We start from the raw sequence: 18,549 nt of genomic DNA on the forward strand, positions 1-18,549 counted from the left end.
GCGTATGCTGGGACTGTCATTCAGACAGTTGGGTCCAGAATCACGTGGAGCCAGTGCTGCCCAGGGAGCCGGGCTTCAGGAGTGTTGAAGGACTCAGCCTGTGTTTGTCCACAGCCCCGCCCTCACCACTCCCTGTGTGTACTTTGGGGACCCTCTTATTTTTCACAGAGTCTTAGTCCAGATGCCTACTCTGCCTTGTTTGGGATGCCTGCCCAAGCCAATGGGGAAGACAGTGGGCAACAGTCCAGGGCAGAATTCGGGGAGGCTCTGAGGGCTTAGACTGTACCACCCTCATGGGTTAAGGGTATGGAAGAAGTTTTGTGATGAACATATGCACATGACTATATATAAAATAGATAACCACCCACAGTCTACTGTATAGCACAGGGAACTGTACTTAATATCTCATGGTAACATAATGGAAAGTGGTGGTCACTCAGTCATGTCCAACTCTTTGCGATGCTATGGACTGTAGCCCACTAGGCTCCTCTGTCCATGGGTTTCTCTAGACAAGAATACTGGAGTGGGTTGCCATTTCCTTCTCCGGGGGATCTTCCCGACCCAGGGATCGAATCCATGTCTCTTATGCCTCCTGTACTGGCAGGTGGGCTCTTCACCACTGGCACCACCTGGGAAGGCCACATATATGTATGTTGTATAGTTGTAGCCGTGATCTTGTAATAACATTCAAAGGAGTATAATTGGGAAAAACACTGAATCCCAGTGCCATACACCTGAAACTAATGAAATATTTCAAATCATCTGTACTTAAATAAAGAATTTTTAATGAATAAAGTCAATAGATTAAAAAACAATAAACAAAAAAGGATGTGGAAGGAATGAACCTGGGCACCCTTGTGACTTAAGCAGATGCAAACAAGGGAGAAATGGAAGGAAGAATGGTTAACTGCTTGTTAATTGCCTAATTTAAGGGCCAAATAGAAGTTGGCTGGGAGCTTAGATTCAGAAGCAAAGGACTGAGGTTTGGGGAGAATGTTTGTCACCATTATTTATATATCAATGAAACTTTGATCCAACTAGACTAGAATTCAAAAGCAAAGTCCGATAATGATAACTGGTTAAGCCTGAGTTGTGCAGTAAGGCGGCTGCAAGCTATGTTGACTGTCCTGCACTTCACATGGAGCCGATTCAAACTGAGATGTGCTGTCAATGAAACTACATAACTGACTTGGAAGACTTAGTACAAATAAAAGTGAAAGTCACACAGTTGTGTGCTACTCTTTGCAACCCCATGGACTATACAGTCCATGGAATTCTCCAGGCCAGAATACTGGAGTGGGTAGCCTTTCCCTTCTCCAGGGGATCTTCCCCACTCAGGGATCGCACCCAGGTCTCCCACATTGCAGGCGGATTCTTAGCCTGCTAAGCCACAAGGAAAGCCCAAGAATACTGGAGTGGGTATCCTATCCCTTCTCCAGTGGGTCTTCCCGACTCAGGAATCCAACCAGGGTCTCCTGCATTGCAGGTGGATTCTTTACCAACTGAACTATCAGGGAAGCCCCAATATAAAACAGCAGCTTAATTACTTGTATGTTGAAAGGACAATATTTTTGACATACTGGGTCAAGGAAATTGTATATGAAAATTAGTACCTATTTCTTTTTAGTTTTTAGTTTTTTTTTTTTTAATGCGGCTACTAGAAAATTTAAAGTAATGTATGTGGCCTACATCACATGTCTGTGAGGCCAAGGCTGTCCTTGACGGAGGACCACTGGAGGAGACTCATTTGAGGAAGATTGAAGGAAAAAAGTCCCTTTGAGTAGCATGTAGTCATCTGTGCCGTACTGACAAGGGCCTCCCAGAAGGGATCCTTAAGAATCCTACTTCAGTGAGGGAATGGAACGCATTTGTGATGAGCCGTCCATGGCAGGAAAATAAGTATGTGCCGCCCATGGAGGTTGGAAGTGCTTGAAGGCTGTTCTCATAGCAGATTCTGCTGCCTGGTTTTGAATCTCACTGACTGGCTTTGGTGGGCTCTGCCTTGGAACATGCTGTGAAGTTGGGGGTCTTGGCCAGCCTGGGGAAGCATCACCAGTGCTTGGTGGGGACAGGATGCTGTGGCCTCCTTGAGACCTAAAGCCTTCTTGGTGCTCTCGGGAGGTGGGAGGCAGGGCCGTAGCACAGACAGGGGAGCACCTTTTGCTGGATCTGTGCAGGAAAGGGCAGATGCTGGTGAGGGAAGCAGAGTGACAGGTGACACTTTGGGGACCCAGGGGAGACAAGCAGAGTGGCACAGGTGTCCTCCTGAAGAGCCTCAATGCCCCTGTGACAAGTGGGCTTTGGGGTCAGTGACAGGACAGCAGTGAAGCTGCTGGCTAGTGGGGCTGCTCGTGCAAGCTGGCAGGTGAGTCAAGGGCAGGTCTGGCAGGTAAACCTGTGCGGGGCAGGGTCGACACTGGGGTTTGTGCATCCATCCCAGGCCACCCCACCCACCTCAGCCTCTGGAGCCACTGGAAGGAGGACAGGAAGAGGTCAGTCTCTTCTCCAGGCCCCTGAGCCGAATTTGTGCTTTCGGCAAGGCCCCTCAGAGGGCTGCAGGGGATACCTTTAGAGCCACAGTCCCCTGGGCCTCAAGTCTATTGTAGATCTTGGGGTCCTGCAGACAGTTGTCTATGAGAGAGATTCTGTGGCCAAGACAGTTTTCAAAATTAATCAGGCTTGACCTCCCAGGTTTCTTTTGGTCCTAGTCTGTAATGTGGGACTCTACTGGTCTACCCTGATCGGCAGACCACTTATCCCTTTCCTAAGACAGCAGGGATTTCCCCAGGGCCTCCCTGGAGCTCCCTCCTAGTCTCCCAATCCTCACTTCAGGGGCAGGAGGTCCATGGAGATGACCAGGCTGGCACTGCTGGGGCCCCACTGTGTGCCCAGCCAACATAGACTCTGACATGTTAGCTGGTCTCTGCTTCACATCCACCTCTGACCTGGGTCCTAACACCACCCCCACTTTACAAATGATAAAACCAAGGCATGGGAAGGTTAAGTGCATCAGTGGTGGGGCTGGGCTGTGTCAGCACGGCAGCTGCAGCCTCAGTGCTGTTCACCACGATCCTGCGGCCTCTGGTCCAGGTCCCATCTGCCTCCCGTGGACTCATCTTCCCACCACCCTCTGCAGGTGTCTCAGTCAGCACAAGCTGTGTAACAAGAACACCAGAGGTGGGTGGAGAGCTCAAACAGCAGACATTAACTGCTCAGAGTTCTGGAACCTGGGAAGTCAGAGATCAAGACACCAGCAGATTCAGTGTCTGGTGACATCCTACTGCCTGATTTATAAACTGCCTGTTCCCACTGTGTCCTTATATTTGGAAGGGGACAGGGGCTCCCTGAGTCTCTCTTATAAGAGCACTATAAGAGCCCATCATGTAGGCTCCACCTACATCACCTCATCACTTCCCCAAAGCCCCACCTCCAGATACCATCATCTCAGGTGTTAGGACTGCCACATAAGGATTTGGGGACAATGTAAATATTCAGTCTGTGGTGGAGAGGAGCAGGCCCCAGGACTGCCCAGGTGCCCATGCTGTGAGGGCCACGTGGCACTCAGGTCTGGACTCACATCTGCCCGCTCCCTGTTGGTGTCTGTTCCGCTGTGGACCTCATACTCCTCTCTGCCTGCCTGCCCACCCACCCTCAGACCAGCATCAAGGCACTGCCCTCGTGGAGTGGCTCATACTGGCCCCAGCCCAGCTATTTTGTCTTATTTTGTCTAGCAAAACCTTCTTGGAAAGGCCAGCCCGTGGTGGTGAGGTGGGCCCAGCCACGGCCCTCGTCTTGCCAGGCCCTGGGTGGGGGCAGGTCTGACTGCACCAGTGTCCTGGGCCTCAGCCCCCAGACACATGCCAACTTGTAGTGCTGGAATTTCCTGTCTGATTTTCATTTCCCCCCACTATTTTCCCCCTTAAGTGAGACAAAAACGCTTTTTAATTGCATGCTCTGGAGTGCCAGTCAGGATATTATTATTCTTATTAAGTGCTTTCCTGTGGGGTGGTGCCCAGGCATGGGGAGGGGCTCTGGAAGCAGCCTGTCCCCCGGTTATTATTGGGAGTAATAGTGCTATTTGCATAAGGTCTGGCCACTGAGGAGGCTTTCCTGGCTGTGCCTGCAAGGTCTTCTTCCCGGCCCTGGTACTTCAACCTATAACTTGGTTCCCGCTGGGAGAGGCCTTGGCCATCTGAGTCCATGTGTCTGAAGAGTTGGCCTTTGAAACTCTCCAGGTTTGAAAGTGGACTGAGCCCACCCCAGCACAGGGAGGTGTGCACAGGGGCCATCCGCGTGGTTTCTCCAGCCCCGTGTGCATCTTTGTTCTTGTACTCGGAAAAGCAGACTCTGGGCCGCATTCCTCATGATCCTCTGGCCATTTGAAGTCTGTGTTTAGGAGCCCTGGTAAATGGGACAGCTTGGTGGTCCCCTGAATTCAAATGACACACCTAGGGCAGTCTCTCTCCTCAACCATGGAGTTTCTCCAGCTGCGAATGTTCTCCTGCCAGGACAATGCATAGTAGGTAGAAATATGAGAAGTAATCTTACTGGCACTTACTGGTGCCAGAGGGAACTCTGGGAAACAGGAGGAAAAAGGGTGATCCAGGCTAGTTGTTTTCCAAGTGTGGTCCTTGGCAAGCTTGGTCAGTACCACCTGGGCACTTTTTGTAAATGCAGGGTCTCAGGCCCGTCCAGGCCCATGGAAGCTGAGACTCCGGGGAAGAGGCCCAGCCACAGTGTTTTAAAAAAGTCTGCAGGTGATTCTTGGGTCTGAGAAGCACTGATGTGAGCATCTAGTAGGTGTTGCATTGTGAATCCCTGAGTGGGCCCCAGGCCTTCCTCAGCCTGGATATACCCGAGGGGCCACATGGTTTGGACCAGCACCCACATGGACACAGCTCTGTGCCAGGATGTAAGCAAGCCCTCTGGACTCTGTCCACACTGCCTCCCAGCCCGAAGGACCTATCATCCTCTCCCTTCTGTCCAGCTCTCCCACTCCTGGTTCCTTGAGGACCCAGCTCCAAGGCCACCTTCTCCAGGGAGTCTTCCGGGCTGCTCTGGGTCCCGTGGAAATCTCCCTTCCTCAATTCTGAGGCGTTCTGGCAGCTATGCCCGTGGACCCCGTTGAATCCCACAGGGTCAGGGTCTCCAGCTTTGCAGACAGCCTCCACTGAGGTGCCCAGTGCATGACCTGTGGGCAGGAATACTGCTCCTCACTCTCTGGGCCTCCAGACCCTCGAACAGGACTCCCCTATTTGGGAGAATAAGGGAGCCTTAGGTGGGCTGTCAATATGAGTTCCATTCTTCAGGCTGTGATGGGCCAGAGTTGAGAGCTCCACGCTGTGAATTCCCCAGAAAGTTAAGGAGCTGGACCTCGTGGGGCCTGCAGCCTGTGTAGGTCAAGGCAGTGCTAGAGGGGTCACGTGTCTGAACTGCATCATGTCCCTAGGTCAGACCTGTGTGCTGAGGAAGGGGGCATCCTGTGTCTTTTTTGCAGCTGGCACCTTCATTCCTGGTATCTTTTGGAAAGGCATGGATCTGGGGTCTCCACAGAGATGGGAGGGGTTGTGGGATTCGAGACAAGCCCAGCTTCAATGGCTGAAATGTTGAACTTAGGTGCTTAGGCGACCAGCTGGTGTCCAGCAGCCCCTTGAGGGCTGGTGGACCCTCTGGGTTCATCGGGGCACAAAATATAAAGGCAACGATCACCATCCCATCCCTATCAGTCCTTTTCCTTTTGCCAAGTGTCCTCACGTTCTCAGTCCCTGAAGAGTTAAACAGTTTAATTGACCAAGTTGGGCATTCAGGGTGGAATAGAAAATAGTGATTTTCTTCTCTTTTGAGAGTCCTCCCCAAAGGTGCACTTGTTCATTGATCCCTCCTTGCTTCCTGGAAGGGAGAGCAGGGTTTGATGTCAGGAAGTTCGATCATAAAAGGGATCCATCCTCTGAGCTGCTGCCCTCCAACACACAGGACAGCTCAGTCATGTCTGACTCTTTTGCAACCCCATAGACTGTAGCCCACCAGACTGCTTCATCCATGCATTTTTCCAGACAAGAATACTGGAGTGGGTTGCCGTTTCCTTCTCCAGAGGATCTTCCTGACCCAAGGATCGAACCTGGGTCTCCCAGATTGCAGGCAGACTCTTTACCGTCTGAGCCACCAGGGAAGTGAGGAAGGGATGGGTACACTTTTATCAAAAGCCGCCATTTGAACAAAATTCACAATGATGTTCATTGGAAGTCTCAAGCCACCTGCAAATCCCCTATTTGTTTCGTCTTGGGCGGCACATCACAGATTCTAGGGAAGGAACAGTGGGGACGGCTAGAGTTGGAGCAGCCAGCCTGAGCTTCCTTCAGTGAGCTGTGTGGGAATGGGCGTGATTTCAGCAGGAATAAAATCATAGATTTTATCTTCCCACTGTGCCCAAAAGCCCATGACCCATCATTTCCACCTGTCCCCACTGTGTAAAGCAGCAGTTCCTGACGAGGCCACATTCAGTGGTGGGTGGTACATCTGAGATCAGTGAGATGCATCTTGGGGTCCCTTATGCCATGGATTGGAGAAAAGGTCCCCACATGATTCTTGTTCACCTCTCCTGAGGTGCACGGTGAGCGGGGAGAGGGCTGCCAGTTACTGAGTTCCTGCTCTGTGTAGATGCGGTCATTGGCTACACAAGTTGGGTGTGTGCCATCACGTTTTACAGATGAAGACTAAAGCTCACAGCCCTTGTCACTTGTTGTTGTTCAGTCACTGAGTCATGTCTGATTCTTTGCGACCCCTTGGACTGCAGCGTGCCAGACTCCTCTGTCTTCTGCTGTCTCCAATGGTTTGCTCAAATTCATTCCAAAAAAGCATTGAAAAGGAGTTGGTGGTGCTATCTAACCATCTCATCCTCTGTCGTCCTCTTCTCCTTTTGCTTTTAATCTTTCCTGGCATCAGGGTCTTTCCCAGTGAGTCAACTCTTTGAGTCAGGTGGCCAAAGTATTGGAGCTTCAGCTTCAGCCTCAGTCCCTCTAATAAATAGTCAGGCTTGATTTCCTTTAGGATTAACTGATTTAATCTCCTTGTTATCCAAGGGACTCTCAAGAGTCTTCTGCAGCACCACAGTTTGAAAGTATCAAGTCTTTGACACTCAGCTTTATTTATGGTCCAACTCTCATATCTGAATATGACTACTGGAAAAACCATAGCACTTGATTATATGCACTTTTGTCGGCAGAGTAATGTCTCTGCTTTTTAATACGCTGTCTAGCTTTGTTATAGCCTTCCTTCCAAGGAGCAAGCATCTTTTAATTTCCTGGCTGCAGTCACTGTCCACAGTGATTTGGAGCCCAAGAAAATAAACTGTCACTTTTCCCCCCTCTATTTGCCATGAAGTGATGGGACTGGATACCATGATTGTAGTTTTTTGAATGTTGAGTTTTAAGCCAGCTTTTTACCTCTCCTCTTTCACTCTCATCAAGAGGCTCTTTAGTTCCTCTTTACTTTCTGCCATTAGAGTGGGATCATCTGCATAACTAACGTTGTTGATATTTCTCCTAGCAATCTTGATTCCAGCTTGTGCTTCATCCAGCCTGGCATTTTGCATGATGTACTCTGCATTTAAGTTAAATAAACAGGGTGACAATATACAGCCTTGTTGTACTCCTTTCCCAATTTTGAGCCGCTCACTTGTTCCATATAAGGTTCTATCTGTTGCTTCTTGACCCACATACAGGTTTCTTAGGAGACTGGTAAGGTGGTCTGGTATTCCCATCTCTTTAAGAATTTTCCACAGTTTGTTGTGATCCATACAGTCAAAGGCTTTCATGTACTCAATGAGGCAGAAATAGATGTTTTTCTGGAATTCCTTCGCTTTTTCCACGATCCAACAAATGTTGGCAATTTGGTCTCTGGTTCCTCTGCCTTTTCTAAATTCAGCTTATACATCTGGAGTTTCTCAGGAAGTACAGGTGAAGCCTAGCTTGAAGGGTTTTTTTTTTTTTTTAACTTTAAACTTTTTATTTTGTATTGTGGTATAGCCAATTAACAATGCTGTGGTGCAAAAATTGTCTTAATGACCCTGATAACTACAGTGGTGTGGTCACTCACCTAGAGTCAGCCGTTATGGAGTGTGAACTCAAGGGGATCTTAGGAAACATCACTATGAACAAAGCTTGTGGAGGCGATGGAATTCTAGCTGAGCTATTTAAAATCTTAAAAGATGTCACTTGCTAGCAAATGACAAAACTGGGGTTCACACCCAGCTCTGTCTGGGGCCCACGTGCTTCCTGTTCCTCCCCTGAGCTCCTCAGACCACAGGAACAGGTTACCCCTTAGGACTCTGATTTGACTGATGCACAACTCAGGGGCGAGGCGGACATCAGCTGAGCTGTTAAGCTCACTATGCTTGACTTGAAGCCTCGTCATCTGCCATTTTTTTCTCCTGCACACTAGCCCCTTCCTTCTCCAAAGATACAGGTGTCACTTGCTGCCTGGGTCCTTCCATGATGGGGAAGTGACCTGATAAGTCATCTGTGAATTTTCACATTAGTGTGAATTTATGACTTTCCCATGATCTGTTTACTTTTAAGAAGAGTGAAACAATTGCACTGGATGTTTTTTAAGACGCAAGGAATTATAAAGGAAAGGAACATGATCTATTGGTCATGAATGGGGAATCCCAGGCAGAAATAGTGGGGGCCCCTTTCCTGGTCTCCAGAGCCATGCCTCCATCTCAGCTTCTCAGAGACTACTGGATCCCAGCAGTCCCCCTGACACGGCCCCAGCACTGGCCTTCTGCAAGTCACCCTAGAGCATGGTCAGCCTCCTGAGAGGGATGGGATCAAGCCCTGTCCTGGCCACTCTGAGATCATGTCCCTCCTGCCCAGTCCCACAGGCCGAGCTGAGATGCGTTCGTGCCTCATTGTAACTCAGCCCTGTGTCAGGCCAAGACCAAACCTCCTTCCAGAGGCTGCTGTCTGCACCCTCCCTCAGTCAGTGCCAGAGCTAGACAGCTCTTCTCGCAGAAGCCCCTTTCTTCCCTGGTCCCAAGCCTGGAGCCCATGTGATCTGAGCTCATTCCTTGCTGCAGTCTTGATGGGAATGACCACGTAACTGGACGGCATGCTGATCTCTAGGAATTAGACTGCCTAGAGGGCTGGGGTGTCCCCAGCACGCCTGGTCTCTCCTGGGAGATGGCTGCTTCCCCCTGGCTGGCCCCTCCTACTATGTCTCTGAGCCCAGTCCTCCGGGCAGCGCCTCCCCATTGTAGCAACACATGACTTCATCCAAGGAGAATTCCTCCAGCTGCTGACCTGGCTGCCTGGTCATGTTTCCATGACCCAGTTTTCCCGATTCTTTGTCTAAATCCTCTGCTGACACCCCACCCCCACTGTCCCATCCTCTTAGGCAGTAACCCACCAGAGTCATTAGTAACAGGCATTAACTAGAGCTGGGCTTCCAGGGGAAGGTCCCCTTGGCCCTTTCTGGGCTCTGCTAACTCACAAAGCCAGATCCTTATACCAAGGACACTGCTGACACAAACGTGCCCTCACCCCTGGGACCACCAGCCAAGGAGCATTTAGCATTTAAACCTTAGTGCAAAAAAATCCTGGGGTTAAAAAAAAAAAAAGCCATCATACCACCATCATCAGTTTCTCAAACTGTTGTTCTTTCTATGTAGGATCAAAAACACATGTGCTTTTTTTTTTTCAGAGGGGGCAGGGCAATCCATAGAAATTTTCCATCTTAGAGTTTCTTCCTCAGAAACTTAAAAAGAGAGCCATTTCTTTGAAATGGCATATGGTGTGTGTATGTGTGTGTGTGTGTTCCCTGCTCATGCCAGAAGGACATGATTTAGTTTGAATTTTTTTTTAGCTTAAAAAAAGAACTCACAATGAAAACAATGTGTGGATGGGTCTCATTCAATATGTTTCTGGAAGGCTGCCTTGTTCTTTGTGCGTTCGTGAGTTCCTTGGATGCTGCTGACGGCCTCTGGATGGCGTGCTCTCTCATAGAAGGTCCAAAGTGGGGCTCCCTCCTCCTCTGCCTGACAGAGGGGCCCTGGGCACAGCATTCCCGTCTGAATGTTTCCATCAGGGGCATGGGGCCAGCAGTGGTCCGTGCTGGTCTGTGAGGATCCTGAGTCCTCAGATGAGCCAGTGTCAAGCTTTATCCTCAGTTTATGTGCACAGCGAAGCTGATCCCAGAGGCAAATGTATAGTTGGGCTCAGGTGCCAGGGCCCAGGGCTGAGGGCTGAGTGGATTCAGCAGGGCCACTAGGTCAGTGAGTTGTACACAGAGGACCGTAAAGATGAAAGATGCAGGTGCAGAGCCTGCACCCAGCACCCACACCCCTCCCCCGCCCACATCTCCCCTGAAGACGCCCCTCCCCCACCTGTATCCCCCCCTGAAGCTGCCCGTATCCCTCCCGAAGCCTTGGTGAGTCACCAGCTGGGACGAGCATGGCTCTTCCCTGGGGATGTGCAGGTGACACTTCACACAGCAGGGTTGTTCCTGTAGGAAGGAGCTTGGAGTTCATCAATCCCCATTGTACAGAAAGATAACATGAGACTCAGACTGGGGACTTAATGCTCCCAGTGTCCCAGGGCTACCTAGCGGCAGAATCAGTCTGGGGTTCCTGGCCGATGCATGCCCAGCCCCATGTGGCCTGGCTGTATCACGTGGTCTTCTGAAAGATTTCATCAGAGCACATGACTCCCTGCTCAGTACCCTAGGAAACTAAATCTGCCAGAAAAGAACCCCCAAGTCTTTTCTAGGGCCCATCCAGGCTTATAGGACCTCTTCTGTCTCTCCCAGCTCTATCCCTCTGCTCCAGCCCAGGTGGCCAGGTGCTGAGACCACCAAGCTCTTCTCCCCACCCACCACCCACCCACCAGGCCTTTGCAATGGCCATGCCCCTTGCCAGGCCCACCCTCTTCCCTGAGAGCCCTGACTTCCTTCCTCATGTCATCCGAGGCCCCTGTGTTCCCCTGCCCAGCTGGGTTTCCTTCTTAGCCTCATCACCCCTGGCATTATATCATCAGTGTATTTCTGGTTTGCTGTCTGCTTGTCTCCTCTCCCAGGAAGCTCTACAGCTTTGTGGTAGCAGCAGTGTAGGTGGCTCGGTGATGCGCACCTCCCGGACCTGGAGCCGGGCTTTGACAAAGCCAGCCCTTGATACAAGCTGGATGAATGAATGAATGGATGGCTGTTGCTATGGTGATGGCCGCCTAGAAGTAGCCCCCTGATATGAATGGCCTGGGTGGTTCTCTGAGGGTGGGCAGAGGGGCCTGGACCGCAGGTCCCAGGTTGGACTCCTTGCTCTCTGCTGGCTTATGGGAGGCCCGCTGTCCATCCTGGGAGTTGCTGGATTGGAAGTGAGTGCGCAGAGGCCCTATGGTTGATGGTCAGCTTTGTGCAGAGGTCTCCGGGAAAGTACATGGGGCTGAGTGGGTAGATTCAGTGAAACCAGCAGTCAAACTAGTTGGTCTCCTAGAGTGGAGACACACCACTCTGAGCCTTGATGTTTTTTCCTGAAAAATGGGGATAAGGACAGGGTTGATGGTCGAACTAAGCAAGACACTGTAAGCAAAGCTGCATGAGGCCGCTGATGTCACTAAGAATGAGCATCTGGGCCCATTCCCTCATGACCCTGGTGGGGCCTGCTACGCTCAGCAGCTGGCCTACCCAACACCTTCCCCACCCTGACTAGAGGAACTTCTGACATGCATTCCCAGGCTTGTCCTGAGGATCCCAAGGGGGTGAGGCCAGAGCCCCTGCTGCCTGCTACTTCTATGGGTGTCAGCTGCCCGGGGGGCAGCAGGGCTGGGGGAATTCGTGCCTGGTGGCCCTGACTTGAGAACGAGGAAGCTGCTTTCCTTGGTAACCTCCACAGCCTGCACACCAGGACCTGGCAGAAAGGAGGGAGCAACCCCAGCTGCAGCAGGACCTGTGGGTGGGTGTCTCTTATGCCTCTGCTGGGAAGCCCCAGGCCCCTCCTCCGCCACCTTGTGCACGCGTGCATGCGCACACACAGAGCCTGGTCTTGTGCAGCTGGCACCTTGGTGCCACCTCCGTTTCATATTTGCCTGGTCAGCTACCATGAGCACTCCATTCCTGGAGTTTTCACAGCTCTATAGACCTGATGAAGTTGAATGAAACCTGAGAAGAGCACTGCTAGCTGGTGAGGTGGAGGGGAAGGTCTGGGCTCTCCTGGCATCAGGGGATCCCCTTCAACCTTGGCAGGCACAAGATCCGGGAGAAAGGAGCACCCCAAGGTGCTGGGAGGTTGGTCAGTGGAAAGAATAGGAATTCTGGGACAAATACAGCCTGGGCTCTCAGTCAAGACCCAGGAACTGATGTTTGCAAAGCACTGAGAGCAGGGCCTGGGGCTGTGTGAGCGTTTGTTAAATATGACACATCAACAAGGTGGGGACAGACAGACCCCAGGATCACTCTTGGACCCAGAGACTGCCTCCGAGTGTTCGTTGGAACTGGGCAGAGGGAAAAGCCTATGCCCAGCTGTCCCGGGCCTTGGATTCCCCTCCTGGCTCTATCATCTTTCAGCTCCACAACTTTGAGCTGAAATCGGCCTTGGTCTCCATTTCCTTATCTATGAAATGGGCACAGTGACACCTACCCTGGCTGTCTCGGGGAGCCTTTTGAATATGCAGGGAAACAGTCAGAAATAGACAAAAACAAACCATGTTTATTTTATTAGCAAATACTGTTATCTGATCTGCCTGGCTGTGTTTTAAGAAAATTTTAAAAAACATCATAAAGGCCCTTTCCTGCAGGTTTGGAAAGGTGAACACTGCTTCTCTGCTGACTCCCCTGGGGTTCAGAGAACCCCACTTTGCCTCCTAGGCTGTAAGCAGACCAGCACCAGCCTTCTGCCCTTCCGCCCTCCCCAGGGTCTGCAGTAAGCAGAGGAAGACTTGTCGCACACCCTAGGGCCAGTAAATGGTGTAGTCGTGGTTTGATTGCCTTTTTATACCGTTCATTGAGTTCTCATGGCAAGAATACTGGAGTGCTTTGCATTCCCTCCTCCAGTAGACCATGTTTTGTCAGAACTCTCTGCTGTGACCATGTTTTGTCAGAACTCTCTGCTGCATGTGTCAGAACGCATGGCTCATAGCTTCACTGGGTTTCACAAGTCCCTTTGCCATGACAAGACTGTGGTCCATGAAGGGGAATATTCCTTGCAACCCTGAATATTCATTGGAAGGGCTGATGCTGAAGCTGAAGCTCCAATACTTTGGCCACCTGATACAAAGTGCCGACTCACTGGCAGAGATCCTAATGCTGGGAAAGATGGAAGGCGAAAGAAGGGACAGCAGAAGATGAGATGGTTAGGTACATCACCGACTCCGTGGACTTGAACTTGTGCAAACTTCGGGAGAGAGTGGAGGACAGAGAAACCTGGTGTGCCGCAGTCCATGGGCTCGCAAAGAGGCAGACACGGCTTGGCAGCTGAACAACAACAACATGGTTTGATTATGGCCGTGGAGCTCCGAACATTAGTGATAATTGTCATCATCAATAGTACAGACAGGGTGCTTTTATGTGCACTGGCATCTCTCAGCAGGAGCATTTTATCTTCATGGCAGCCATACGGGTGGTTACTGTTACTTGTCTTTGGATTGGACACAGAGAGATGCAGAGAGGTAACGGAGTTTGCCCAAAACCAGGAGTTGGTGAGCAGCAGCTGGTCTCCGGGTCTCTGACTCCCAGAGGCTGTCCGCTCCTCCTGTCACTGTTTTCAGAGTCACAGCTGCATGCCCAGCCTCACCTCCTCAGAGGACAGGGCATGATGGGAGAAGAGGTTGGTCGTTTCCGCAATCAGCAGCCCCAAAAGGGAGCGCCCAGCCACAGGGATGGGGCAGTGTGCTGGCATCATGTTCCCTTGGCGCCCAAGATTTGTGGAGTCTGGGTTTGGCAAATTGATTCAATCAGGGTGAGAAGATTTGCTTTCTTTATCCCCAGCCCCCGTGGAGGGTGTCAGGATTGTAGAATTAGGAAGATACAATTAAATACATGAAAGTTAAGGTTAAATGTCAGGAGAAAAGTTTACTCTTCTTAAGAATTCATAAGCGATGAACCCAAGTGTCCATCAGCGAATGAATGTGTAGTCCAGATGTGGTGGTATATCTATGCAGTGAATATTAACCAGCCTTAAAAAAGGAAGTTCTCCCACTCAGCCCTAAGAAGAATGAAATCATGCCGTTCGCAACAACATGGGTGGACCTAGAGACTGTTATACTAAGTGAAGTAAATTAGAGAATGACGAATACCAGATGATATCACTTGTATGTAGAATCTAAAAAAATTAATACAAACGAACCTATTTACAAAACAGAAATAGACTCATAGAAGTAGAGAACAGATTTGTGGTTGCCGAGGGGGAGGGAGGTAGGGGAAGGGTAGATTGGGAGTTTGACATGAGCAGGTGCAAACTAGTATATAGAGAATGGATAAACAAGGTCCTACTGTACAGGGAACTGCAGTCCATACCCTGTGATAAACCTTCATGGGAAAGAATATGACAAAGAATATATATATGTATAACTGAGTCACTTTGGTGTACAGCAGAAATGAACACAATTTCAAGTCAACTCTACTTTAGTAAAATATATTTTTTAAAAAAAGAAAATTTGGGCACAAGCCACAGTGGATGAACCTTGGGGACATTATGCTGAGTGAAGTCAGCCAATCACAAGACAAGAGACACTGTGATTCTGCTCATAGGAGGTCCCTAAAGGAGAATGGTGATTGCCTGGGGGAGGGGGAGCTGGTGTTGAATGTGGAGAAAGTTTCAGTCTGAGACGATGGAAAGAATTCTGGTGATGCATGGTGGAGGCACACTCAATTGTGCGCTTATAGATGGTTAACATGGTAAATTTTCTGTTACATGTATTTTACCACAATCAGAAAAGATTTCTTGGTGTTTCCAGTACTAGGATCCGCTTGGACAAAACCCACAGCATTATCTGTGTGTCTTTATCACCTCAAGTCTGACAGTCAGCTGACCTGTGCACATGGAAAACAGACCCACCTGACTTCTTTAAACTCTTGGGTAATTTAGACTCAACACTCATCCTCTTTGGCCCATGGCTCTCAGCCTGAGTGAGAGCTGACTGAGAAATCTTAGCCCTTTCCCAGTCTCACTACTTTTTAAAGAGCCTTGTTTTCTTAAGGCCTATAATTATGTTTGCCTCCAGGGTACCCAGGAATTTTCTTTTTTTAATAAGCAAAGAGCATCCTACAATTATCATGATGATTTGTGGAGGGCAGGCCAAGTGCAGACAGGAGGCTGACGCACTCTGGAAGCTGGGTCTCACGTGTTGGCATTGGCATCCCGGGGGCCGGAGCACTTGGGGTCTGTAATTAATATTAAGAGCTGGAGAATTAACAGACCCACAAAGGTGTCCACTGTGGCTGCCAACGGGACGGGGCGGGCGGCTCAGTGGGATTGGCCTGACGGAGGCTGGCCGCAGCCAGGAGCGGTCCTGCCTCCGCAGCCGGTTCTAGGTAAACACCTCCGCCTGGGTGACTGAGAGCCCGGATGCCCTGACCTGGGGCTGCCGGAGCCACATCCAGCCAAGGCTGGGATGCGCAGAAGCCTGTCGGCGCTGTCAGCCCTGATTTGCGGCCAAGTCTGTCATCTCCCTGAGTTCAAAGAGCGCTTAGCTGCTTGTCTTTGTCAAGAGCGCGGTTGGGGATCTTTTATGTGAAAGATGTAGGGTTCTCGGGCTGACTTTGATTATTTATTCATCCCCCTTCGTGGGTGTGTGATAGCTGGGCACCCCGGAGCCCCCCTGTCCTGACCGTTCTTGCTCTGAAATTCATCGAGCTTTAAAGCCCTTTGAAAATTGCTTTTTGAGGGAGGGGAAAAGTTTCTGAAGTCCTGTTTCTCTCTCCCCTCCGCAGTGCCGCCGCATCTCCTGCCACCGTTCCACGCCCCCTTCCCGATTGACATGCGACACCAGGAGGGACGGTACCATTACGAGCCTCACTCTGTCCCCGGCGTGCACGGGTAAGTTCCACCCACCGCCCGGCCTCAGTCTCTCTGCTCCCCAGTGGACTTTGCCCACCTGTGTCACCTAGGCGAGCACTGACCCCGTGTGAAGGGGGCTGTCGTGTGAACCCCAGCTCTCCTCTGGTTTCCTGAGAGGGAAGTGCACCCACCTCCCACATCACAGCTTCCAGGGTTGCAGGGGGGCCCTTGTGTCCAACAGCACCCTGAGACTCTTCCCCATCTAGGCAGCGAGGACATTCTGCAGGCCAATGTCCCCATATTAATACCGTGACTCTGGATAGATGTTGTTCCAACATAATCATTCAGAGCACTCCACCCTTTTCACGCCCTCAAGTATCCCAGTTCAGACAGTGAATTATAGAGTCTCCCTACTGATAAGGACAAGTTCAAAGTTATACTTTGGGGCCTCTCCTGCTCCCTGCTTTGAGACCACCACCACCCGCCGCCACCCCTCACCCCTTCCCAGTGAAGGAGCTCATCCCCTGTGTCTCTCTCTTTATTCTTGCTTCTGTCCCTCTTCACTCCCACCTTCGGGCTCACAGCCCATAGCCGATGTCTCTCTTCTTGGTTTTAATGACTCCAAGACCTGAGCCCTTGCTACAATGTCCCTTTTGCTTCTAGAAAAGAGACTAAATCCTCTGCCCCACCTCCTGTATCTCTGCTGTGCCTCTTGACCAGACATCTCCCATTCCATGCCAAGCTGCCATTTATGGTTCCAGCCGCCATGTACCTGGGTCTCAACCCCTGCTGCCCAGCCGCCTGGAATGGCCCCTTCTGCAGACCCCTGAAGCCTTGGCTCAGGACCCACCTTCTCTGGGAAGCCCACCCTGAGTGGGGGCACTCCCCCGGATTCCCACCACCCTGTAACACTGGAATGAGCTGTTTTTACACTGCCTCCAGCGGACTCTGGGCTTTGCTCTGATTCCCGCCTTGACGATGGCTGACATGTGTGTAATAAGTTCACAATCAATGTTTGCTGAGCAGACTTTCCACCTCCACACTTTCCACCTGCTGAAGACAGACCCTGCCACCTCTCCCAGCTCCCGCTGGAATAAAGTCAGTCAAAACTTGCTGACCCCTCTCTGTATTCAAAATTCTATGCCCGAGCAGGGGGCAGGTAACTTCTACACTCACTGCTCACCCCAGACAGAGCAAATCTGGGACTTCTGTTTGCTTTTTAAAGATATTTTGTATTCTGGAATAATCTCAGACATTTAAAAATAAGTTGCAAAAATATACAAAGATTTCCTGTATATCCTCACCCTATTCCTCAGACATTCATATCTTACATTACCAAAGACTGGTTCAGTGTTATTAACTAACTCATAAATCTTGTTTAAATTTCATCAGTTGCCTGTGGATATCCTTTTTTCCTCTGTTCAGGATTCAGCCCTTACATTTAGTTGTCATAACTCCTTAGTCATCTTTACCCCAGGACATGGCTCAGTCTCTTTTGCCTTTCATGACCTTGACACATTTTTTCTCTTTTTCCATTATGGCTTATCAATTGAATATAGTTCCCTGTGTAATACAGTAGGACCTTGTTGTCTATCCATCTGTATGTAATAGTTTGCATCTGCTAATCCCAGACTTCCAGTCCTTCCCTTCTCCATCCTCCCTCTCTGTTCTCTATAACTGAGCCTGTGTCTGTGTCATAGAAATGTAATATTTTAGATCCTTCATATAAGCAATATCATGCTATTTGTCTTTCTCTGTCTGACTTACTTCACTTAGTATGATAATCTCTAGGTTCATCCATGTTGCTGCAGACGGTATTATTTCATTCTTTTTTATGACTGAGTTATATACCATGGTGTATATGTAACACATCTTTATCCATTCATTTGCCATTTAGGTTACTTCCATGTCTTGGCTATTGTGAACAGCACTGCTATGAACATAGGACTGCTTGTATCTTTTTATATTTGAATTTTGTCTAGGTATTTACCCAGGACATACATACCCTGGATTGCTAGATCATGTGTCAACTCTGTTTTCAGTTTGTTGAGGAACCTCCACTATTCTTCTTCATAGTGGCTGTACCAGTTTACACATGACCTTGACACTTGAAGAGGAAAGGCCACTTAATGTATAGAATGTGCTCAATTTGTGTTTGCCTGATGTTGCCTCCTGATAAATTCAGATGGTGCATTGCAGGGATACTGCCATGGAAATGCTGCTCTCCAATCCTCGAACATCATGTCCAGGGCCCATGATAGCCATACTTCTCATCCCTGGAAATCCTGACTTTGATTATTTGCTTACAGTGAGGTGTGCTGGGTTTCTCCACTTTAAAGCTGGTCCCTTTGTAATTGCAAGTCTCTTGTGGAACAGTACTTGGATAATACGTAAATTCCTATTTCTCACAATATTTTCAGCCACTCACTTAAACATCCATTGATGATTCTTGCCAAAAACAGTAACTACTATTATTTGCCAAGTGGTGATTTTCTATTTCTGTGATTCTTTCCACATTTATCGATTAGAATTCTACTGTAAGGAAGACCTGTCTGTTCTCCCCCATT

The 18,549-nt window shown here is 49.7% G+C and overlaps 1 protein-coding gene across 4 annotated transcripts in view; it reads left to right on the forward strand.

Moving 5' to 3' along the window:
• The window catches only part of GLI2 (GLI family zinc finger 2), a 261,060-nt gene that overhangs the window by 182,575 nt on the left and 59,936 nt on the right, over positions 1-18,549 (forward strand). For all 4 annotated transcript variants that reach the window (XM_027562690.1, XM_027562698.1, XM_027562681.1 and 1 more), the window contains one exon: positions 15,916-16,021. In XM_027562690.1, coding sequence (XP_027418491.1) covers positions 15,916-16,021 — 106 coding nt within the window. The remainder of the gene's footprint in view (positions 1-15,915; positions 16,022-18,549) is intronic.

This window comes from Bos indicus x Bos taurus, chromosome 2 (genome assembly GCF_003369695.1).
Source record: "Bos indicus x Bos taurus breed Angus x Brahman F1 hybrid chromosome 2, Bos_hybrid_MaternalHap_v2.0, whole genome shotgun sequence".
NCBI classification, from domain to species: domain Eukaryota; kingdom Metazoa; phylum Chordata; class Mammalia; order Artiodactyla; family Bovidae; genus Bos; species Bos indicus x Bos taurus.